Source organism: Astatotilapia calliptera, chromosome 11 (assembly GCF_964374335.1).
Source record: "Astatotilapia calliptera chromosome 11, fAstCal68.1, whole genome shotgun sequence".
NCBI lineage: Eukaryota > Metazoa > Chordata > Actinopteri > Cichliformes > Cichlidae > Astatotilapia > Astatotilapia calliptera.
In genome coordinates, this window is record NC_137432.1 from 21,831,052 (window position 1) to 21,856,222 (window position 25,171).

The following is a 25,171-nucleotide window of genomic DNA, read 5'->3' on the forward strand; positions in this document are numbered from 1 at the left end:
AATAATACTAATAATAATAATTATTATTATTATTAGTAGTAGTAGTAGTAGTAGTAATAGGCAGTTGTTGTTGGTATGAGAAATTTAGTTGGAAAATTCATATTTGCTTCGATTTAGATTTAGGAGAGAAAAAAGTTGAAAAGTGTTCTGAGGGATATTTCTTTCTTTTGTAAGACATTTTATTTTGTATTTAAAAAAGTTTAAATCAGTTAATCATATCAGAAAATCAGAATTTAATAACTTTATGATTTAATAACATGATAGCTCCACTTGGTCTGTAGTAGTATTTTTTAAACTGATTTCACGGATTTTTCTTTCTGTATTTCAGCAAAAAATTAGATTTTTTTTCTCACACTCATTTTCTCTTCTTCTTCTTCTTCTTCTTCTCATTATTATTATTATTATTATTATTATTATTATTATTATTATTATTATTGTTGTTGTTGTTGTTGTTGTTGTTGTTGTTGTTGTTGTTGTCAATTCCCTTAAAAGACAAAATATTTTTTTATTAAAAAAAAAAGACTACAATTCGAATTATTGAATTGTTATAAAGACATTTACTATTTATGAAATATTTTAATAATTGACTACATAGTAACTAAAGTGTATATACTTCAAATTTGTTATTATTATTGTTATTATTATTATTATTTATTATTTGTTTTTTCTCGTTGTTGTTTTATACTAATAACCATTTATTACCTTTTCTGTCCCGCGTGAGCTGCCACGTACTAAACTTTGAACCACTTGAAAGAGGGACGGGCCAGGTAAAGGGGTCACGTGGTCGCACAGGTAGCTTCCCTACAAAAGCGGTGAGCGTTCAGCCATTGCTTCGCGATGGTGACTGCGGGAGGCTTCACATAAAATCTCACAGGCGACAAAACTTTGGATTTACGGGCTCACCTTTGCGCTCAGGTGTCAGAGTAAAGGCGTTTCTACCTCCCGCGTCCCGCTCGCGTCTCACATCCCGCTGATCTTCAGTCCCTTTTAGTCTCGTTTAGTATTAGATTAGTTTTCTGTGTGTTTGCGGTTCTTTTTTTAAAAATTCAGATGACGGCGCAGGTAGACTACCTGGTGGTGGTTTTCACCGCCACATCTGGCGCGAGCGGAGATCTCCTGGGGTCTGACGAGAAGGAGCTCGTGCAGTTGGTTTGGCAGCTCGTGGATGTAAAGAACAAAAAGGTAAAAACTCACTTGTAGGCTGCTTGTTCTTACTTGCTAATCATCGTAACTCCAAAGCAGGAAATGTGGTGTTCAAAGGAGTGGACAGGTGGACTGCAAACAGCGATACATGATGTCAGACCAATATTAATAAGGAAAAAAAAAGTGTGCCAGGGGGATTTTTGTGGGATTCCTCCTTACGCGCACCTGTTCAGAAATCATTGTTCGCTTTAATTACAAAAAACCTTCTGCCTTATGTGTAAGACGTTTAAATTGCTCCTTTGCTGCTTTCCACTGTGATAATATCTATGTAGCAAACACACATATTTCACGCTGGTTTTATTATATTGTTCCAAAACCTCTGAGTTTCTAGCTAGGCTGGCTGTTTCAAGGCTGACTTGTTTTTTTCCTCTCTGAACCAGTTGGGCAAGGTGAATGAGCTCCTCATAAAGCCTGACCTCTCAGACTTGACAGAAGAAAAAGAGGAGGAGGATGTGGTGGAGGAGAGCGTGGAACAGGAGAATGGATCTGGAGCAGACTGTGTGTACAAAGCACCGAGTGTTGATAAAGCTTTAAACATGGTAATGTCTTCAAAGTAGCCAGAAAGCCATTAATAGGCCATTTATAGATTATTAATTACAGTTACAGCACTGGTTAAAGCAGCTGTATTAAAGTCCATACCTCTAAATGTTTTTACAGTTTCATCTGCAACTGACAAATGAGGTGAACAGCGCGGGCGCAGGCACGTCGGTGTGTTTGTGTACAGACGGGCAGCTCCACATCCGCCAAGTGATTCACCCCGAGGCCGCGAGCAAGGTGAGCGGGGCGGGGGAACACGCCTAGCAGCCAGGGCGGATGTTTCACTCACTCACTGCTGCGGGAGCCTTCGACGCTCTCAGAGGGCTGTGTTGTGTCAGCACCGCACTGCTCGCTGAACTTTAATGTTAACACTGAAAGCTGATCTACAGGAGAAGCCACTGCGGTGACACACGCCCATGCGTATACCGCACACTCGTGCACATAAAAGACAGGCACACATGATGCTCATGAAATTTCTCCTGAGTGCCTTCAAACTGTGTGTTAATGATACAAGAAGTAGGCAGTGCATGCTCTTGTGGCCTGTGCAAACATGAGTTTCACAGCAATAAAAACAGAAGCTGCTGATGGGCCTTTCACTCACACTGTATTCCTCTCCAGAACATCCTGGTCCCAGACTGTTTCTACTCTTTCTTTGACCTTCGGAAGGAGTTCAAGAAGCACTTCCCCGCTCCTGACCTCAAAGCTCTGAATGTCCACACCATGGCAGAGTGTATCCTTTTAACACGTCACCTGTTTACATTAACATTTCATGTCCTGTTGCCTGTTTACGCCGTCTAAGTCATGGATTTCCAGACATTTGTTTTTTTTGCTCGATTGATTTGATCCGATTGATTGGTTCTTTCTCATACTGTGCATTGCATTACCCTCAAAAATCCACAACACACGCATTAAGCAGTTGGCTGTAGGGATAAAGGTTTTGAAATGCAAATAAGGAAAGAGTGGCAGCACCTTACTAAGCCCTTAGTGAAAGAGTGTGTGTTTACCCAACAGGACCAACCCCATACACACACACACACACACACACACACACACACACACACACACACACACACACACACACACACACACACACACACACACACACACACACGCACACACACAGGTATAGGAAGAAAAACACGTGAGTGTATTGCTGTTCTGTTTTCACTTTTTTCATTTTTTCACACACCTGTCTATTCTGTCATGATTTGGGAAAAAACAGATCAGACCTAGTTTTAAAAAATGTATTAAACCAGCAACAGAAATTATTTGGGAGCAGGCGAATGACTCCGCTCATATACAACCGGATCTTCTTTTGAATAGGACAGAGGGCTGGCAACTCTAAATGCAGATGAACCTCCTGGTTAAATGGAACTCAGTTACCAAAGAGGGCCTGGTTACGGCCATGATGATCAGTGTAGCGATCTTGCGGATATCCTGCCTTTTAATACTCCAGGTTGATTCAGAGAAGGTGTAGAAGAAAGCTGAGAGAGTGGGCTCCACCCAAAGCATACAACTCCAACTAAATTGAAAATGGACTTAGGAAATGAGAGAGAGGAAAAAAAGAAGAAATCAAACGTCCAATCCTGCTGGACCACGATGCATTCATGATTAATAACACTGTCGCTCTCTTGCTTGTGCTCCTTAACCACCTCCTCCTCAGCTCTTAGTATACCTGTTGATGTGCCCACCATGTGGGACCCCTCTGCCACACCGGATCCATCGGTCCCTTTGCCTGCAGAAGTAGCCACACAGCAGCTTCAGGTTATGTCCAGCGTTGTCCTGGCACTGCTATCCGAGCCATTTTGTAAGTACCACGTACATTACCGAGTAATGTTAGCAAACACATCAGTAAATCGATTTACTACTAATGAGTTCCAAAACTGTGTTACTTTAAGTAAAACCCTGCTGTGAACTAAACTAGAAAATCAATTAGGACCTCTTTTAAGGATAACTGAAATTTCCTTTAATCATTTCCCCCCCAAAAATGGATGATCCAAGATTCATAGTACTACTTTTGAGCGTGCCACTTAACAAACCGGTAATTAAGAAAGGAAAGAAATGTAAGGTCTTACCTGATTTAGACTTTAACCATTTGCTTTGCCTTTTAAAAACGGTCTCAGCTTGATTACTTTGTGTGTTATCATGGTGACTCTGTCACTTTGCTGTTGCAGGCCACACGTTTTCGAACCCCGAGAGAGTTAGTGAGAAGTTCGAGAGCGGCACTTGGTGAGTAACATTTATTAAAGATACACGTTATTTTTGTTCCCTGATAATCCACTGTAATAATACCTGTGTGTGTGTGTGTGTGCAGCAGTAAAATGGAGAAAGTGTGCGACAACACGGTGATCCGAGCCAGAGGATTGCCGTGGCAGTCTTCTGACCAGGATATCGCTCGATTTTTCAGAGGCCTCAACATCGCCAAGTACGTTGCTGACATCTTTAAAGGCGCACATTTTTACACTGTTTATCATCTTTTTTTAATCACTGATGACACCCAGAAAGCTGCTGCTGACAGAGGTTTTCAGAGAGGCTTTATAACCCCCTTCATATGCTGTGCTCTTCTCTTTAGAGGAGGGGTTGCGTTGTGCCTGAATGCTCAAGGGAGGAGGAATGGAGAAGCTCTGGTTCGCTTTGTGAGCGAGGAACACAGAGAGCTGGCGTTGCAGAGACACAAACACCACATGGGGAATAGATATATTGAGGTAAGGCGTCTGGACACAGTAGAATCAGCCACATCACCAAATTATTGTCCCATCACTAAACATCGTTCCCCTCTATCGGCAGGTTTATAAAGCGACAGGAGATGACTTCCTGAAGATAGCAGGAGGTGGGAAGTTCATATATCTGTTAGCTTAAGTGCAGCCGCCTGGTTTATGTGTGTATATAGTGAAACTGAGTTGAAAAAGAGGACTTTTGAAGTCTTTGAGATCTTCTATGGTGCTATTTTATTAATACTTCAGCAACTTCTTATATGAGCTTGAATTCATGTATTTAGTAATAATGATTTTTAGGAGTTGAAAATGTTTCAGGACCTTTGTAAATGTCTCCAGGTCCATTGGGATTTTTCCTTCATGCCACTTGTAATCTTAAAAGAAAAATTATTATTAGCACAAAAAGCTGTTGGTTATGACTCAGTGATACCATTTAATGGCAACACAGCCTTTTATGAAGGGCAATAAGTTTGTCAACAAGGCACAGCTCATCACTGAGTCATTTGACCTGAATATTAATAATTTTACTCACATGATGAACGCCTCCCAGAAACCAGAAGTGACCTCATTACATAAAGCTAAAGTTTATCGTCATACAGATGAGAGATTTAGACGATTACTCAAAATCACAGAGGCTTGAAAAGTCAGATTTAGCATCACTCTTATCAATTGCAGAAGAAGAAGGAGGCCAACTAACACTAGTTGAACGGGCTTGCCCGTGTCATTCTCTCTGTGTCAGGTACGTCTCATGAGGTAGCAATGTTCCTGTCCCGCGAGGACCAGATCATAGTGAGGATGCGAGGCCTCCCTTTCACCGCCACGCACGAGCAGGTGCTCGCCTTCTTCTCGCCAGAGGATGAACTTAAAGAGACGTGTCCCGTCAGCGGGGGAAAGGACGGCATCCTGTTTGTTCGCTACCCAGATGGACGTCCCACCGGCGACGCGTTTGTTTTGTTTGCCTGTGAAGAACATGCTCAGTGCGCCTTGAGGAAACACAAGGAAATCCTGGGGAAAAGATATATCGAGCTTTTTAAGAGTACGGCAGCAGAGGTGCAGCAGGTACGCCGGGGTGTTTCTTCGGTTTGTTTTACGGTGTCCGGTTGAGTGAAATGTGCTTGATTGTGTGCTCACTTGTAGGTTTTAGAGGAGAAAAACTGTTTGTTTATTTGGCCACAGCAGCAAAGAGTGACAACGTGAGGGTGTGTTTCTTATCTTCTCAGGCAGTTGTAGGCATTATAGGAGAGAAGCTCATGGGTGGGGACCAGTAAAACAAGGTGGACTGTGTGTGCATGTTTCCCTACAAACGGTTATTCTAGCTGCTCCTTTCTCTTTTGAACTTTCTTTCGCTCTTCGTGTGCTCCACTGCTCTTTGTGTCTCTTTGGCATTCATTTTCTTATCTTTCTGGACTGATAAGCAGACAGTCCACCTACATATCTATGCAGAGGCCTTTCGTGGTGTGTGTGTGTGTGTGTGTGAGACACTTGCGAGGTTTATTGGTCCTCTCCAGAAATGCAAACACGCTGGTGTCCTGTTGGCACCACGCCAGCTCCTGTCTGACGTTGCGTCATATTTAAACACAGCTTGGACTTGGCTTTGTTCTGCTTGAGATGTTTGCTTTTGAGTTATAGTTAGTGACTTTTACCTGTCAGTACTAGAGGAGAAAGGGTTTCCTAAAACTTCACTGCGTACTCGGTAGGTTTTTGCTTTAGGCAGGGTATGTAATTTGAAACTGTGTCTTAGGTGCTAAACAGGTACTCCTCAACCCCTCTGATCTCCGTGGCCCCTGCCCCTCTGATGCCTGTGCTGCCCACGGTGTCTCTTCTGCCCCCTCCTGGTGGAGTGAGAGACTGCCTGCGGCTGAGAGGGCTGCCGTACACGGCGAGCATAGAGGACATCCTCACCTTCCTGGGCGAGTTTACACAGGATATCAGACCGCATGGAGTGCACATGGTCCTCAACCAGCAGGTACATGCAGCACCCACACTGACACACCCATTGACTCACATGCTTTCTAGCACAAATTTACAGGTGTTGCGGAGTAATCTCTGATTCGTCTCCGCTTTCAGGGTCGTCCGTCAGGTGACTGCTTCATCCAGATGACATCAGCTGAGCGAGCGCTCCAAGCTTCGCAGCGGCTTCACAAGCATGTGATGTCCAGCCAGCGTGGGGCAAACAGCCGCTACGTGGAGGTGTTTCCCTGCAGCGCAGAGGAGATGGGCCTCGTGCTGATGGGAGGCTCGCTCTCGCACACGCATACACACACACACACCCGGAGCAGGAGTGGGACAGGGCTCAGCCCGCCGCCATGTAAGTCAAGACGTAAGTGCTGCTGGGAGCTGGGTTGCTTCGGGACTGCAGGGTAGGTGGGCTCCTGCCTTGTGCAGGGTTGCTGGGTTTTTCTCCAATCTCAAACTGTGGGAAGATGAGGAAATCTGGTCTAACCAGGAGGATCGAAAACTGTGTGTCTGAGAGTTTGTGTTGGTGTATGTGAGTGTGTCACCTCTTTGTAATTTAGTGTGATTAAATTACCCATCTGCATGACCTAATAAACCTAATGGGGTAACCATCCTTTTTTCAGTTGTTGCCTGTGTTCACACATTTAGATGAAAATACTGTAGTTTGTTTTTAGTGGCATGTTTGTCGATCTCATAAATTCCACTCTCTTACACTGCTGAAGTATTTCATAAAAATCTGAAAGGGTTGGGAAAGTGTAAGCAAGACAGTTTGATTCCAGCTATCTTCATAAAACATCAAAAATGGCTTACATCTCTCTAATCTTATCAGATGAGTAGAGGTGGTTGTGGGATTAGGCCTCAATGGCCTGGCACACCTCTGGTGTGTGCATCTCCTGTGCTTGTCCAATCAGGAGCTGTGTAAAGGCTGTGGGCATATCTGAACGCTGGTGCGTAGATGGTGGATTGATCTCTGTGTGTGTAGTCCTTCGACTTAAATGTGGACTCTTAGTTTTCAAAAAGAGAGGATTATAACACGTCTAATGGTTATGAGCTGTTTAATATGAAATAGTTCACATTAGTGAAAGGGACACAACACAGGGATTCAAGGCTAGACATGCGGGTTTTAAAAAGGTCCATGATGAGATGAAATTAAATGTTGAAAATGCACACACAGACTGCAGGAACAGCCAGAATCACCATGCAAGGAGGATAAAGTGCTCAGGCGGCACTGTCCCCTGCATTTAGACAGTGTCTCTGTTCTCTGACAGCGCTGTGGCTCTCGTTTTGCTAATATTTAATACTTGGAAGGCTTTATGCATGAATGCATATGAGAAAGTATAAACCAGATGCTGCTAAACACTGACAACTGTCGAGTGAATTAAAAGCATCTTACCTGCTCCGAAATTACACAGAGGTGATAATAAAATACTGAAATAATGAAACATACAGGTTACAGGCCCATCGGTGGTCCAGCGTAGTGTACAATACGCTGACGCTTTCATTGTTTGCCACGTGCATACATTCAAAGTGTGTCAGGTGCTGAGTGATGTTGTGGAGGGTCATTGTTTGTAGATTTGCATGAGCACCTCTCCAAAAAACAAACAATGACCTTGCAGACTTCTCCACCATGTCTCTGTTCACGCGTGTCTCTGTTCGTCTGGTTAAAAATCTTTTACCTCTCCTCCTCGCCAGGTTTATCGCCACCATCTTATTCCTTCACACCTGCTCCACCTGTCCTGCCTCCAGAGGCTGCTGCTGCTCTCTACCCTCCCATTGGGCAGGTGGTCCTGGCTCCTCGCCCCCTACCACCAGGACATGCCTACTACCCCGCCTCAGCTCAGCTATACATGAACTACGCAGCCTACTACCCCAGGTAAACAATGGTATTTACAGATGAAGGGATTTATTGAATCAGAGATTAAATGGCTCAGCTTGTGAAAATATTTTCAAAAATGTTTAAATATTAAATATTTGCATTGGTGAATAGGTGAGAGGTCTGTTAGTGGAAGGTCCAAAGGGAAAACTCTCTTCATTGCCGAAATTATTTGATTTTATCTGTTTGAAAAGTTTTGATTTGTCTGATTAGTTCGCATAAAGGTCACAGAAAGTTATTGTTTTAACAGTGTGCAGGAATTCTCACAGTTTTTACCTCTCAGCCTTCAAAGCCTGAGGGGCTATTGTCGGCATCCTGCCAGGCGGGCGGGCAGCCTGGACACCTAAGTTTGTGAATGCTATAACTCGAGAACAAAGCGACATAGGAGCTTCAAATTGTTACCATAGTAATATCTACTAAAAATCTCAGATGAGTTCAAATCTCAGTGACCTTGACAGAGGTCAAGCTTTCTGAAAATCTTGTGAACTCAAAAAGAAATTCACCTTGTTCCAGCTGAAAATCTGTAAATACAGTGGGGCAAAAAAGTATTTAGTCAGCCACCGATTGTGCAAGTTCCCCCACCTAAAATGATGACAGAGGTCAGTAATTTGCACCAGAGGTACACTTCAACTGTGAGAGACAGAATGTGAAAAAAAAAATCCATGAATTCACATGGTAGGATTTGTAAAAAATTTATTCGTAAATCAGGGTGGAAAATAAGTATTTGGTCACCTCAAACAAGGAAAATCTCTGGCTCTCACAGACCTGTAACGTCTTCTGTAAGAAGCTTTTCTGTCCCCCACTCGTTACCTGTATGAATGGCACCTGTTTGAACTCATCATCTGTATAAAAGACACCTGTCCACAGCCTCAAACAGTCAGACTCCAAACTCCGCCATGGCCAAGACCAAAGAGCTTTTGAAGGACACCAGGAAAAGTATTGTAGACCTGCACCAGACTGGGAAGAGTGAATCTACAATAGGCAAGCAGCTTGGTGTGAAAAAATCAACTGTGGGAGCAATCATCAGAAAATGGAAGACATACAAGACCACTGATAATCTCCCTCGATCTGGGGCTCCACGCAAGATCTCATCCCGTGGGGTCAAAATGATCATGAGAACGGTGAGCAAAGATCCCAGAACCACACGGGGGGACCTGGTGAATGACCTGCAGAGAGCTGGGACCAAAGTAACAAAGGTCACCATCAGTAACACACTACAACGGCAGGGAATCAAATCCCGCAGTGCCAGACGTGTTCCGCTGCTGAAGCCAGTGCATGTCCAGGCCCGTCTGAAGTTTGCCAGAGAGCACATGGATGATACAGCAGAGGATTGGGAGAATGTCATGTGGTCAGATGAAACCAAAGTAGAACTTTTTGGTATAAACTCAACTCGTCGTGTTTGGAGGAAGAAGAATACTGAGTTGCATCCCAAGAACACCATACCTACTGTGAAGCATGGGGGTGGAAACATCATGCTATGGGGCTGTTTTTCTGCCAAGGGGACAGGACGACTGATCCGTGTTAAGGACAGAATGAATGGGGCCATGTATCGTGAGATTTTGAGCCAAAACCTCCTTCCATCAGTGAGAACTTTGAAGATGAAACGAGGCTGGGTCTTCCAACATGACAATGATCCAAAACACACCGCCCGGGCAACAAAGGAGTGGCTCCGTAAGAAGCATTTGAAAGTCCTGGAGTGGCCTAGCCAGTCTCCAGACCTCAACCCCATAGAAAATCTGTGGCGGGAGTTGAAAGTCCGTGTTGCTCGGCGACAGCCCCAAAACATCACTGCTCTCAAGAAGATCTGCATGGAGGAATGGGCCAAAATACCAGCTACTGTGTGTGCAAACCTGGTAAAGACCTATAGTAAACGTTTGACCTCTGTTATTGCCAACAAAGGTTATGTTACAAAGTATTGAGTTGTATTTTTGTTATTGACCAAATACTTATTTTCCACCCTGATTTACGAATAAATTCTTTACAAATCCTACCATGTGGATTCATGGATTTTTTTTTTTTCACATTTTGTCTCTCACAGTTGAAGTGTACCTCTGGTGCAAATTACTGACCTCTGTCATCATTTTAGGTGGGGGAACTTGCACAATCGGTGGCTGACTAAATACTTTTTTGCCCCACTGTATGTACACATTTACCTGAAATATCCTTGATGCTTTGTGAGAGCTTACTGTTGTTTCTCCCATTAAGTAATCTTCCTTTCTCACATTAAATCAACCACTCCTGAATTTCTATAAAGAAATTTACGAGCCAACCGACGCTAAGCCGAGGCTGCCGGGTGATGTTTACTTGTGGGTTGTTTACTGGTGGGTGAAGTTGCTCTCAGACAAACTCTCAGATCCAGGCAGAGCTTCCATTTCTCACATGTAGCACATAAGAGGTGGATTCCCCAGTCCTGGCATACCCCTGTGAATGGAAATAGTCCATTTGGTTTAGGGAGCTGCCTGTGTAGAGCTGCTGGACACTTATTTACTTGCTTTATTCATAAAGATATGCACACTTTGTACTGCAAGGCCGGCAGGTTAAAGACTGAGTGTTGGGCTTGAGTGATTCATATATTTATATTTCTCTCATAAAGCCCTGCAAAAGTTCAGGATGTGCATAAGAAATGTGGAACTGCTATCCACGCTTGATCTTCTTCATTCTTAGTCATCTTCTTCTTTGAACCGCCTGCATAGCATCAATCAAACTCAAAATAGTTTTACTTTCACTGAAACATGTTGTGTACATTAGTGAGTGATTAAAAACACCTAAAACTTGCAATAACTATAAAGGTTTTTTCCCATTTAAAAAAAAAAAAAAAGAAAAGAGGTCGAGCATTTTGTACTTGGTTGAATTATATACTGCCAAGGAGAAAGGCTGGGGCAAGGGTAGTTAATGACTGAAGTCTGCGTTATCAAAGTACTTGGTAAACAAGCATTGACCTCTGGTTCTCTTTGGTGAGCCATCAGAGACTGAGAGAGCAGCTCACTCAAAGACAACACCCAGAGTTACTCCCAGTCTTGTTTTTCCTGAATCCTGCTGCATACGTTGTGTTTTCTGAGAAGATACATGTTTATGCTGGTTTTGTACTTAGGATAACAGTCTCTGTCCTTTTTCCCTTCTTGTTGTTTTCCTTTTTTTTTTCTTTTCCAGTCCACCTGGCTCACCTAACACCTTAGGTTTCTTCCCCTCCCCCTCCTCCATTGCCTCGCCGGGAGGCCTGGTGCGTATGCCCGGTCTGACCTACAACAGCAACGGAGTCAAAGAGCTCATAAATGCAGTGCAGGGTTACCAGGTAAGAGGTGGCGTCCTTCAAATGCACCGTGCACTTAGCATTTTATTAATGAAGTTCCTATAATGGAGATTTTCTGTGCCTTCAGAGCTCTCATACCTCACTGTAGGATCCAAAGTGTTGTATTCAAATCTCCTCGTATTATGGGTGTGTATTGTCAGGCATCCACTGTGTTTGCCCAGAGGCTATCAAACTAGTTTATCCTGTCTCCTCTCCCTGTTCTGTCACACACGGATTGCTGCTTGCTTCAACTTGAACTGGAGAATCTCAGATCTTATTTAAACCTGAAAGAGTACGAAGAATCTGAAGATAAATTATGACATGATAAGGACTACTTTAAGCAATATATTGAGACAGACTGGGTTTTGTTTTCTGTATTTTAAAGGCCTTTAGATTAGTGTCTATGGCTACATGTGTCTCAGCCCCCATCTCTATCATTCCTCCCCCTTCCTCATGCCACAGTATGCTCCCGAGGATGCTTTCATGCACGCCCACGGGCCCGTGCACACTCATGACCCGACCAGGACATTGCTTACGCAGCCCAAAGAATGGGTGTGTATTTAAGGTGTCTGAGGCAGGTGGCAGGTAAGGATTGGCTGAGGGATCAGTCGGGGGGATTTAATTTAGAGAAGGTGTTGTAGCTGTGGTTTTACTGGTCACCAGGGCTTACAGGGCACCATTTTCCACATTAATGGGGAATTTTCAGGTATTTCCTTTTGACTAGGTTAAATAATTGGAGGAAATCTCTTGGTTTTTAGGTATTTCATGGGTTTTCACATGGCGTTTGTTTAACCTTTTTTCTGTCCGCTCGTGAAGCCTTTAATGAAAACACTGAGCACCACATAGCCGACTGACGGTCCACTGAACCCTCTCCCCTTTGACTGTACAGGCATGGTCCTTTTTCTGCATGTCCAGACAGCGTGAAAGTCAAATAGCGGGCGCAAGAAACTCCTCAGTGGTGACATTTTCATCACAGAACAACATAAAAATATTGTGAAAGTGAAAGTAGCTGCTTTAAAGTTTGAATTGTTCTCTTACCCAGATAACCAGTAATAAGTCCTCATTTTTACTGTTACATTGCAGTATTAAAGATACATTTTTTTAATGTTTCATACATCAATACAAGGATATTATAGGTACATAAAACTAGGTATGAAAATGTATATAGTTAACCTAAATTTAAAAAAAAAACAACTTACCTCCCCCCCTCTCAAAACTCCCCCTAAAACTAACTAAAATAGCATTTTGTACTTTATGCTCAATTTCTTTTTGAATGCATTAATCCTGAGGAGGTAATGACACAGATGTTTAGTGTGACTGCCATATCCACTTGGCTGTGAGTCATGTGTTTTTATTGTAACGCTTGTTCTGAGCTTCTAGAATTTTCCACCTGACAAATGATAATTAGAAACACTAAAAAGAACACAGAAACGAATAAAATTGAAACGGTAAAGACCCTACAATAACAGAAGGGAACTGCAACAACACACCTAAGGGCAAGCGCTTGGCAACAGTGAGAAGGAGAAACTCCCTTTTTGCAGGAAGAATCTTCTGGCAGAACCAGGTTAACTGTAATCTTATAGATATATTTATTAACGTCCTTTCTCAGACATTTGTGATTACCTGCTGCTTCATGCCAAAATGTCTGCTGCGAAACTGGCCTGCTGAAGAGTAAAATTACTTTACAGAACAATTGCAACAATACCTAAGGGGGCGGGGCTTAGTCAACGGTCAGATGGTGCTGTCGCAATGTGGTAGTGTAATAGATGGGTAATAACAGCTTTAGGTGATTGAGAAGGTGATGGGTAATGTCTGGTGCAGGTGCTTTTTTTTGTTGTTGTTGGGGGCTAAAACTCTTTCCTCACCCTTGTTCTTCTTCTCTCCGCAGAATCCTGCAGAGTCTGTTTCCCTCCTGAGCAGCAGTCTGATTGGTCAGTGCAGCTCAAGTGAGGCTCCTCTTATGTCACTACCTGCTCTCATGACCAAGCCAGGGGGGCAGTATTTGGATTTGACCCTGCTCTAGGGTCACATGTGATAATTTGGTATATGTCAAAGACTTGTTAGATTTTTTTTTTAAATAGCCTTTTAGATGTGTTATTTATATCTTTAGCAACAGAAATTAATGTATTTTATACCAAATTCTCTGTGGCCTTAGCCAACAATAGCATTCTCATCTTATATTGCACATTGTGTATTTTAAAAGCTTTATAGAGATTTTTTAACCTGTTCTATTGTAATCATTACGGTACATATTTGTTAGCCAAACTAGAGAGGAGTGACTTAGTAGCAATTGAGCTAAACGTTTAAGCTTTTCTGTGAAGAGTGAAAGTGTGTGAGTGTGAAAGAGATGAGAATGAGTATTACGCATGGCTGTGTTGAGATGTTTTATTACATAATCTGTTAATGCATTACATTGTATGTGTTTATATACATTTGATACAGTACACAGTGATTGTATTGGAAGCTTTAGTGCATGAAGAAGTTAGTAGTGAAACTTTAAGATGTTTACATAATGCCAAATATCAATGCACTGCTAATCAATAAGACTACTAATGAAAATAATAGCAGTATGTTTGAATGATATCCTATATGTTACACTGTGAGTTTGTCTGATAGCCTGGACCTTGTTATGAGGCCTCAATTTACAAAAACTGTGACATCTCACACTTCATTAGCCCCCTCCTTTATGTGTCTGACAAGGGTATGTTTCCATGCTGCGCCACGCCAAAGTTGCCTTGTTGTGTATTTGGATTCAGCTGAAAAGAAGACGGTCCCACTTCTCAGTAATTTAACTACAAATTTGCATTCTTCAAGAGGGCTCAGATCACAAGCTCTCAGCTTACTGTGCAAAGAGTAAAGCCAGAGCCGGTTTATGACCACTTCTGTGACATATTTTTAGCAGTCCATCACACTTTCCTTGTCTTCTTTCCACCGTCTACGCTGTTATTGGAGAACGTTTTTGAACAAACAGGTTGCTCTAAGAAATCTAATCACCGTACTTCTTTTGAACCTGTAGATTTTTAGGAAAGGCGAAAAGGAAAGGAAATGAAGGACGTGTCGGATATGTTTCATGTGAATTTAAATGCCGTTTATGCTCAGCATAAAGTTGATGTTTGGGCTTCATGTTTCTGTACGCATGTGCCACAGCAGGATTTAATCCTCCTCAGGACGCCCTACTGCAGGCATGCTGAAAAAGAAAAAGAAAAACAAACAATAAACTTAACATGTCAAGTTTGTCATCCTCCAGCTGTTTGATTTCACTGTTTACCTTCTGATCATTTCACTTTGCCGTGTAGTATGCCTGTTTGTGTCTCATGAGGGTTTTTAAAGTGCAGGAGTGCAAATATGCAGGTGGAGCTTGTCTCGTGACACAACGTGGCTCAGGGCGAAACTGTGGGAACTCCCTCTCACTGTCCTCAGCGATTACCTCTGCGGTGCCCGCATACACATGCTATAGCAAAGAAGCTATTGTCATCTAGACACACTGAACACATTATGTGAGAGGATGGCCTCTCTTTTTACTGCGTGGAAAAGAGCAGAAAATAGATCAGGAAGTGGGAAGAGAGAAGGAAAGCAGACAAAACCATGTCAGACCCCCTCAGGGCAGAGTTACATTGTGTAATACAATCTTCTGCACCCCACCCAAATAATCTCTTTTAAAAACACTTAGTCTCCCACTCACAAAACACACACACACACTCACACACACACACACACTGTCCAAACCAGCAGGAAGAATTTATTTATTTTTATCCATGTGACAAAGTTTTTCTCACCTTTTTGACGTCTGGAAAATAAATGTATTGTCTGTAAGATGTTGTGGAGAAATCCAGTGAAGTTACACTGGTATGAAAAAAGTGCAGATAAGTGCAGCTCATTTAGGGAATTTTTAATTTATTGATTGAACTGAGCACGTCTTAGATTTAAAGAATCAGAGTAGATTAAATCAAATCTTTTATTAAGAAAATAATCCAGGGTTTGTCAGGGACAGACAACTATCAGGAAAAGGGAAGTTTTTTTTTTTTTAATAACAAGAGGATTATTTTAGTTATTTAACATTTAGCAGGAGATGATCTTTAATCTTTTTCATGTTCCACACTTATATCCTGTCCTTGCAACATTTACTTATGTGGATGAAGTCCCCACAAACCCAAAGAAACCCATGTCACTCAGTATGAAATGTTTTTGGAGCCATTTTCACAGAGCTAGTGTTAATAAAAGTGTTTATTTAAAAGTGTATAATAGGTATAAACTACCTGTGCAGGGGCAGGTCTAGAAGGTAGCACTTAATATCATTTATAAGGTATGTTTGACATATGTTTTATAGATTATAGGCCAGTTTAAACACAGGCAATCATTTTTTCAGCAAATACCTGAAATCACTTATTGGCACAACACTGTCCATGTGATCTGGATGCTATCGCTATCTTTTTTCATATAGCAGACACACAACTGGACATCTTCTTTCAGTGAAGTTGAAAAGTCAGGTTGATGAAGCAATGACACAAAGAAAAAAACGTATTATTATTATTATAATGGAGAGTTTTTTACATTTTCAAAACGCTGATAGTTTAGACGCAGCATGACTGACAGAGAAGATTTGCAGTGGTCTGCAGAGTTACAGCCTGGAGTAAAACATGCAGTTGGTGCACACAGAAATGCAGTGGCAAAATATGGATTCTAAATCCACTACAATGCACATTGTCTGCTTGCAGTTGATACAGTTAAGCTCCTGAGGCAGCATGTTCTTTAACTCATTTGAGAAGCCATAGACTTTCATGTAAGGCTCATACATTCACAACGAATGGCTGGAAGTTCAGCAAAAAAATGTATATAGGCCAGCCCAGAGAGTTTCAGAAGCTTGGTATCAGAAAATGAGCATGCAGTCACTTTGCATGGTGCAATATGATGGACAGTCTACCTGCAGTGCTCCAGGTCTATTAAGATATCGCTAACGAGGGAAGTAAAGAAGGTCTGTGGAGGTTTAGTATATAGAGTCATGGAGGGCAACGTATTCGACTGTCTACGCACTCTTTTAAGTACATTAAGTACATTAAGTGAAGGAGTCGGCTTTCTATTTTTGCCTGTCTTTATGTAACATCATGTATGTCATTTTCTGTCTTTGCAATGTGACCTGCAGCAAGGTTATTATAGTTAACTACAAAACATATAAAACATTTTAGTTTAGGAATTTTGAAAAATTAAAACTGAAAGGATTTTGTGACCTTCGAAAACTAATTTAGAGGAAATATCCTTATTTTAGTGTTTGTTAGTTTGGTAAACATTTGAATCAAAACTTGCCTTATGAGGCTTTGATAGACAAATATCTATTGTGGATGTCCACGACACTGTGAGTCAGCTGCTTTTAGAAAGTTCTGTTTTTATTGTAAAACCTGTACTGACTTTCCAGAATCTTGCCTCTGACACACATACATGTACAACATAGTTAATGAAGATTAAAAATAACACAGAAACAAACTGAAGTGAATTAAAGAGTGAACAGCTTTTTGTATGTAGTGACAGTTAACTGTAACAAGCTGCCTAGTGTCTTTATCTTCTTTTATTCCCCGATGCAGTCTAACAAAGGGTTTAATGACAGAACAAAAGCGTCTACGTGTTTTATATAGTTTCAGGTGTTTGTTTCTTAACCACATTGTCTTTGTGGTTAACAGGAGACCATTCAAACTCCACTTAATATTGGTTTTTAAAGGCGTGGCTGTCACTTTAGCTTACGTGATCCGGTTGTTCAGTGATGACGCGACGAATCCTACTTCCGGGTCTAAAGTAGTCTGCGTTTAATATGGCTTTTGTGTTGTTAACATGTTTAATGTTATGTATTTTCTTCTATTTGATCTCAAAAAGCTCCTAAAACAGTCAGTGATCCCTGTTGACCTCCCTCGGCTTTTATTACCACTAATCATTTATTTAAGCTCAGTTTTTAAAACCTTAGGATGTAACTACAGCCCAGCCCATGCAGCAGTATATGAATGACTAACCTCGTATTGTGGATGGATTATCTCAGTTGTTCTCCTGGCTGAAGTTTGGTCCTTTTACAGCATCCTGCCATGCGATTACATTTGTTCCTGACCACCGAGAACACTCACGTTAACTTTTATCGAGTGGAAAAAAAAGTTAGCTTGTTTATATTATGCTAACGTAGCTGTGTCGCTAGCGGTCACGCAGCACATCATTATATACCAGCTAGCCAAACTTCAGTAACCCTACAAACGTCACTGCTGTTTAGTTTTCTGTCTTCATTTATGCTGGAAGTGATAACAGAGCTGTACGTTTTAATTTGTTTCCAAAACCCCGCAGTCAGGACATGCTATATTGTATTTAGATAGAAGCTAGCGAGCTAACTCCCTGCTAACTTCTAACTCCGTTAAATGTCATAAATTCCGTTTTCATGGATGCCTGGATGTTAAACTCAATTGTTACACCTGGTAGAGCAGAACGCTGATCATTTTATTAAAGATGAAAGACTTTAGACAGTTTTTCAACTCTCAGTAATGCCACAGTGATCGTTTAATATATGGACCTGCAGCGGAGTTTAGGCCCAGACACGGCTAGTGACGTCAGACTGAACAACCAGATTGGCTTCCTTCAGCTGCTCAGCTGTTAAAAGGTTAGATTTGTCCTGTTCATGTGTAAAACTTCTTGTTTGTGAGGGAACCAAGCCCTGTAATCGAAGTAGGAGTATTTTATCATCTATAGATGTGCAAGAGGGCACACAGTTTTTAGAATGTAAAAAACGTTAATCATTGTTTTATTAATGCTTAAATGTTAATCAATCTTAAAAGACTGAGCCCATTAAAAAAAAATGGTAGAAACACCTCTGTTCCTTTAACTGTTCCTGTGCCTGTTAATTTCTCAAATATCAATTCCCAGAAAAGCAGAAGATCCCATTTGTTGTGGTCACCATAACTGCGGTGTTTGCTCGCCCCTCCTCTGCTACTGTGCAGCTTTGTGAGAAAAACAAATTCCACAACGAATTTAAGCTTGTAATGCAGGTTGAGCTGAGAAATTATGAAGGACGATTTTGCAGTTGTTTCAAAACCAGTGGGAGGGCCAAATGCCGAAGTCTGCGCAGGCTTCCCCCATTTTTAAAAAACTGAATCATTTACAGCAGATTCACTTCGAAGCAGTTCTTCTCTCCCTCCCTCTTTCTGCTGTGCTGCATCTCACCTTGAAGATGAATTATCTAACACAAAACAGAGGTACAATTAACAGGCTGACTCACCGCACTGGCAGATACCTCTCTAAAGTCCCGCACAGCACACATCTTTTGTTCCGTCGCAGGGAGGGTGAGAGGCACATACCTAACAAACCGGCAGGCAGGGCGAGGCCGAGCCACATTCCCATGTCAGGAAGGAAGAAAAGAAACAAAGATGCTGCTGCAGAGTTGTCAAACCGATGATGTGGCCTTTATTGAGATCCAGTCCAAGGTAGGAAAACTCAATCAGCAACATACAGTACAGGTGCAGATCATGTGCTGCCTCGGATTGTGACAAAGAAGGGCTGAAGTGAAGTTTTTGTTTTTTGCGCAGTAATTAAATATTTCCAAGGGTCTGACCTCTGAGGCCAGATTTGGTTTTGAGCTGCATGTTAAAAACACAGCAAAGGGACGCAAGAGAGGTTTTTCATGAACACCTGTAACACAAGATCAAGGCTGCTGCCACAGGAGCTTTGGCGCCTCCTGGTGGGCACACGGAGACTGAGGTGTCGATATATTCAGTTTTCACTTTCAACTCACACTGTTCAGGATTTTCTTTAAAACCACAGACGCTGCTGATGTTTTTTTGCGTGTAAAAAAATGGATATCTGATATAGGAATTACAGTACTGAGGTAAGCATTTACAACGCCTGCTCTGTTCTCAGGATATCAATGAGTATTTACATTTTGAACAAACTGATTTGAAAGTGAGTGACTTTCATTTCAGGGGTGCTTTTTACATGGAGATCAAAGCTTCAACAGTCGCTGTCTGAAACACAGTTTAGGCATCAGCACGGACACGGCGATGAAGACAATGAGGATGAACTCACACATAAACAGAAGTCCAAAGCAAAATCCGATAATCGTTTAGGGAAACATTAATCATGCAGGCAGCACCAGGAATACAGTCTGTAGCTCGTCTGTAATGCATGTGAGTGAATCCACTTGTTTCCATTTCACTTTTTTGTACAGGTTCAGTTCAGTTATTACAAAGAGCCTTCTTTCTAAAATAACAGTTAAGCAAATATAACAACCGCCTTTATGCAAATATAGATTTATAACTGCTAAATGTGCAATGCAAGTATACAAATGCTGACTGACACCAGTGACTTTGGGACTTCTTAGCTTCCGTCTGACGGGTCGAGGTCTCAGAGCTCTGTCATCAGGAGCGCTCTCAGGATCTTCTCTCTGTCCACCCTAATTTCTTCTCCGCTGCAGACACGAACATACGATTTAACAGCTCTAAACTTGAACTTTTGTTTCTGCAACAAGGTGAAATATAATTTTCATAACAGAAAATTAAAAAAAACAAACATTTTACAACAGTAACTATGACAGAAACAACACAAAGTCTGCGTTACAAAGACAAAGAACAGCAGCTACAGGATAAGAAGTTGTCTGGCAATTTAAGCTGGTCATACACAGATCTTACACTCATCTGATGCTTTGTTAGGTACACCTTGCTAGCACCAGTTTTCTATCTTCAGAGCTGCTTTAATTCTTCATGGCACAGAACAACAAGATGCTGGAAACATTCCTCAGAGATTTTTAGGCCCACATGACATGATAGCATTGCACTATTTCTGCAGATTTGCCAGCTTTGCATCCATGACGTGATTATCCCGTTCCATCACATTAAAAAGCTGCTCTACTGAACTGAGATCTAGTGATTGTGGAGGACATTCAAGTGCAGCAAACTCATCGTCATGTTTAAGGATTCTGATTCTGATTCTGAAACCGGTTTGAGATGATTTGAGCTGTGGTGCGCTATCGTGCTGGAAGCGGACAGACACAGTAGCAACAATCTTCAGGCTGTGGTGTTTAAATGATGCACAGATACCAATGATGTGAATGTTTTCATGCTGTTGTCAGAAATAGACCAGCAACATTTTTTCAATCTTCTATTTTCCAATCTTCTATTTGAGCCTGTGTGAACAGGAGCCTCACTTTCCTGTTCTTAGCTGAGTGGAACCTGGTGTAGTCTTCTGCCGCTGTAGCCCAACTGCTTCAAAGTTCGAGGTGTTGCGTTTTCAGAGATGCTTTTCTTGGTTGGAACATGTGGTTATTTGAGTAACTGTTTCCTTCCCACAGCTAAAAGCAGTCTGGCCATTCTCCTTTGACTTCTATCAGCAGGACGTTTTCACCCAGAGAATTTCCTCTTTTTCACTCTTTAAATCATAGAGATGACTGTGTGGGAAACTCCCAGAAGATCTGCAGTTACTGGAACACTCAGACCAGCCTGTTACCAACAACCATGCCACCTTCTAAGTCACTTCTTCTCCATTTGGGGGCTCGGTTTGAACTTCAAGAGGTCATCTTTAACATGTCCAAATGCTGCCACGTGATTGGCTGATTAGATATTTTGTTAATGTGCAGAAGAAAAGGTGTACCCAACAAAGTGGCCAGTGGGTGTAAATCGTGTTAGATAACATGAACTTCATGTCATCTAAAGGCTGCAGGGAATGACTAATGAGCTAAATGTCTAATCAGCACGTTCATAAAAGGCTAACGTCGCCACAAGTCATGTGACTTTCAGTGAAGCCAGAGGCTGCGACTGCTTCTGATGGGACTTCTCATTATAGTTTATCAACTTTTTGTCTCCAGTGTGATTAGTTACTGCACTTCTAATTTAATTTTTCTAGGTTATATTAATTTGCGGTGCATATTAAGTTGTGCAATATTATTTAATGTCGTTGCGTAATTGAGTTTATTATGTGATTGATTATTTAATTAGCTCTTTATAATTTTATGTGTAACTTTTAAGTTGATTATTGTAGCACCCCGTGAAAAGCAATTATAGTTCCTACTTGCTTGAGTCCATGGTGGGACTGCTTAGAGCGTAACATACCCTGAGTAACGTGGACTTTGGAGAAGAGTGTGATGCTGGCTGTCTCGCCATGTTGCTGTTTATTATGGAATTTGTATATATGGGCAAACAGATGAAGTCAGAAAATTAGACTTAAGTGAGTTTTTACTGAATGTGTAGCTCAGCCTTCAAGCTTCTCTGTCACGTCCTAAAGAAATGAGCAGCTATTTCCATCAAATCAAATCATCTTATTGGTTTTGGAATCGCTGATGTGATTTTATTACACTGCATTATGTTTTATAAAGTGGTCAAAGCAGCCCGGCTGCCAAAGATTAAAGTAGCACGAAAGTGAACTGCCCCAAAAGTTAACTTAACCAGTGGAGGCTCGTTTTCAGTTCTAGGGTGCACGTGTTTATTTTTTAAGCTGTACTGAAGGGGCCATCTCAAACTTCATTGACTGAAATGCAGATATTGTTCGTTACGCTCAGCTTCTGCTGCAGCTGTTAAAAAAAATAAATCACTGTCATTTGCTTATTATTGGTTTAAGGTTGCAATTTACACCCTGATAAATAAATATGTGGGTGATTTTGTGTGTGTGTTTGTCTTTTGTGATGTCACTGTAATTCGGGGCTTTTAATGGTTTCTTAGAACTGTTTGTTTTCCAGGGTGCAATGATTGTACAGCATATTTGGGGAATTGGATGCACAAGTTTAAATTTGCTTTTGGATTTTCTTAATCTACACAGAGTCCACAGTATACATAGAGGCTCAAATGTACCCACTAATATTTGGTTAAATTTCCATTTAGCAAGTTGCATCTCGACCGGACATTTTTGGCAGCCTCAACAAGCTCCTGGCATAATTCCAGCTCGATATTTAATCACTCTTCTTGGCAGAATCCATAGAGTTCATTTCCTGGAACAGATCTAGTCTGCGAATATTCAATCGGGTTGAGGTCAGGACTTTGGGAACGCCGTACCAGACGCTTAATGTTGGCCTGCTTTATCCATTCCAAACTAGTTTTGATGTGTGTTTGGGATCATTGTCCTGTTGGAACAAACAACCGTGTTCAAACTGTCTAGCTGTTGGTTTGAGGTAAAAGTTTTGGAGGTAGTCCACCTTCTTCATTATTCCATCCACTTCACGATGGTACCACTGGCAGGGGAATAGCTACTGCTAACACCACTTATTCCAGACCTTTGCAAAATGGAGACGCATCCGAATAACTTGTTCTTGTGTACAGCTGTTTGAACCAATGATCCTGAAATCTGCAGTTTTTTAGAAATGGCTCCAAGAGACCTTCACAACTTCTTTAAATCTACCATTCTTCTCCTCAGATTCTTACTGAGTTGTTCTGAGTATTAGTCTAATGAGTGCCATCCAATAAATCAATGAAACTACCAGTTGCAGTCAATCACGAGCAATAAGGACAAGTTAAAAGGTCTTGGCCTTGTGAAGTTGAAAGACATTGTTGAACCGTCGGCACCGCTTATTACAAGATTTAAGTAAGTCTGTGTGGATTAGAGAAAATAATAAATTCAAACTTGTGCTGTATGCCGTATGCTCATTCCACTTTGGAAAAACAACAGCTCAAAGAAATTAAAAGCCCCAAATTATCATGACATCCATTCTCGTGATGAGTGGATGTAAACTTCTGAGGATAACTGTAATCATACTGTAGCAGGAAAAATAGTGAGATATTGTCTTGATATTTTCAAGATAATATCAAAAACTAGTCTGGATCCAGACATTCTTTTGGATCCAGGGGCTCAATTCATGCATGGTGTGGAGGGTCATTTCAGCACTGGTGGAGGTACGCAGTCTCGGACAGCTCTTGTTTACTGCTTTGACATGCTGGAAATAAGATTTTCAATATTAGCCAGTTTTCCCAAATCTCACTCTGAAAATCCTCCTGTCTGCGTCACACGGTTGTTCACTTTGGCCTCACGGTTTAGCATCAGCTACTAACTGAAACAGGGGATTGTTTTTCATGTGCAAGCGTCAAACAAGAGCCTGAGGCTTCAATACAGCACTTGAGCAAACCAGCGCTGTATAAAAGTGTCCAAGAGATAAGAGCGAGGAGGTGCGTTTACCTGTCGTTATGGGCAGCAAGGTAAGGAACCAGGTGAGGAATGGAGCTACGGTAGTAAGAAGGGGAGAGATGAGGGGAGGGCGAAGGAGAGGGACAGCATGGACTACCCAGCTCCAGTGCTGGCATATTATCCCCCTGCAATACACATCAGTGTAGACACACACACACACACACACCACACAGACAGACAGACACACACAATTACAGATAATGCAGAGAGGTGTGGAAATAATCCCCCCATAAGTGGAGCATAGTGTACTACACCAAGACCCGTTTTAAAGGGTTTTTAAAGTGTGTGTGTGTGCGCATGTGTGAAGATGTGTGTTACCTGTGGGTAGATTGACGGCTGTATCTGTCTGTCCAATGAGCTGCTAGAGCCCGACTTTGCTGTACTTTGGGAGGAGATGGCTGCGAGTGCTTCAGGGAGATTATCTTCATCTTCGTGGTTACTGATAAGCAACAAATGGAGAGACTATAAGTGGCTTACACGACCTACAGATCGCTCTGAACAAGATGTCACTATCAAAGAGCAGAGATAGCACGGCTGCTGCTTCAAGTACTCTGTGGAGTGTTCATTTTCCACTCACAGCAGGCGATCTGTACTCACAAGCTGAACTGCCGGACCAGCCGTTTTCTGCGGTTGGTGCTCGGGTTGGCTTTGGGCTGGAGCCTCTCTGGCGTCAGGTTGTGATCTTGCCTGTGGGGTGTCTTTTCTGCTGTCAGACTGGATGCCGCCGAGTCTTGGGAGGAGCTCTGATACCTGGAAATGAGAGCAGTTACTCAGGAGGGTAAGTTGTGTTTTCAGAAAGAGGTCTAAACATGTTAAAGAGCGGATGAGCTACTGGCCTCTCATTCAGGGTCTCAGTTGAGCTCTTCCCTCTGGGTGTTGTTGGGGCTTCTTTCTTTATTGTGGAGAAGAAATGGATAGATATGCTGTTAGTGACACCGCCAAGTGCACAGGATGTAGGTCAAATAGCCAAAGGAGAGCGTTATTTGGTACTCACTCTGAAGGCTGCCTCCATCTGGGCCTTGAGGATGTTACATTTGAGGTGGTCGGGGAGCATGGCTGGGGAAGCAGGAGGGTGCAGAGACTTTTCAGACAGCTGCTTCTCCTCTCCCTGCCGGGAGAACAAGGAGAGGTGAGGAGACTAAATCTCAGTGAGTAAACATCGTGTGGGAAACGTGACTGACCTTGTTGTCGATGTTGATGTGCAGCGAAGGCCAGGGAGGAGAATCGCTTTCAGACTCCAAAGCCTTGAGCAGCGACTGAGAGATGTCAAACTCATCTGCAGGGAAGGGGGGCGCTTGACGTTCTGATTGAGACAAATTGTAATGAGAAAAAACAAACAAGTCACGTTTTTACTGTAAAGACACCACAGACGGTTTGACAAAGCAGGGATGGAAAATGACTATAATCTAAAAAGGTTTATAATTCAATTTACGCTGGCACAAGAGTTTGACTGTCTTTAATTTCACCAGAATTTGATGA

General features: G+C 42.0%; 2 protein-coding genes across 10 annotated transcripts in view; one reads left to right on the forward strand and one right to left on the reverse strand.

The window, feature by feature from the left end:
- The first annotated feature begins 820 nt into the window (after positions 1-820).
- Positions 821-14,806, forward strand: esrp1 (epithelial splicing regulatory protein 1). 7 transcript variants are annotated; one of them, XM_080307994.1, is made up of 16 exons: positions 821-1,182; positions 1,584-1,742; positions 1,861-1,977; positions 2,359-2,470; positions 3,404-3,547; positions 3,915-3,969; positions 4,055-4,165; positions 4,313-4,445; positions 4,528-4,570; positions 5,194-5,513; positions 6,196-6,420; positions 6,522-6,774; positions 8,103-8,283; positions 11,434-11,575; positions 12,035-12,124; positions 13,461-14,806. In XM_080307994.1, exons 1-16 carry the CDS (start codon positions 1,051-1,053, stop codon positions 13,593-13,595), a joined length of 2,352 nt encoding a protein of 783 aa, XP_080164120.1. In that variant the 5' UTR covers positions 821-1,050; the 3' UTR covers positions 13,596-14,806. The 7 variants fall into 7 exon arrangements, with proteins under 7 accessions (XP_080164120.1, XP_080164124.1, XP_080164121.1 ...); XM_080307998.1 differs by having other exon boundaries at positions 4,058-4,165; positions 12,035-12,157; XM_080307995.1 differs by having other exon boundaries at positions 4,058-4,165.
- Positions 14,544-25,171, reverse strand: part of epb41l4b (erythrocyte membrane protein band 4.1 like 4B) — a 28,696-nt gene continuing 18,068 nt past the window's right edge. For 2 of the 3 annotated variants that reach the window (XM_026185624.2, XM_080307999.1), the window contains exons 17-23: positions 24,874-24,995; positions 24,687-24,800; positions 24,529-24,584; positions 24,290-24,442; positions 24,011-24,131; positions 23,684-23,817; positions 14,544-19,997 (exon numbers count right to left, since the gene is read on the reverse strand). In XM_026185624.2, the coding sequence (XP_026041409.1) occupies positions 19,934-19,997; positions 23,684-23,817; positions 24,011-24,131; positions 24,290-24,442; positions 24,529-24,584; positions 24,687-24,800; positions 24,874-24,995 (764 nt within the window). In that variant the 3' untranslated portion in view covers positions 14,544-19,933. The remainder of the gene's footprint in view (positions 19,998-23,683; positions 23,818-24,010; positions 24,132-24,289; positions 24,443-24,528; positions 24,585-24,686; positions 24,801-24,873; positions 24,996-25,171) is intronic. The other variant, XM_026185625.2, reaches the window with a different exon arrangement.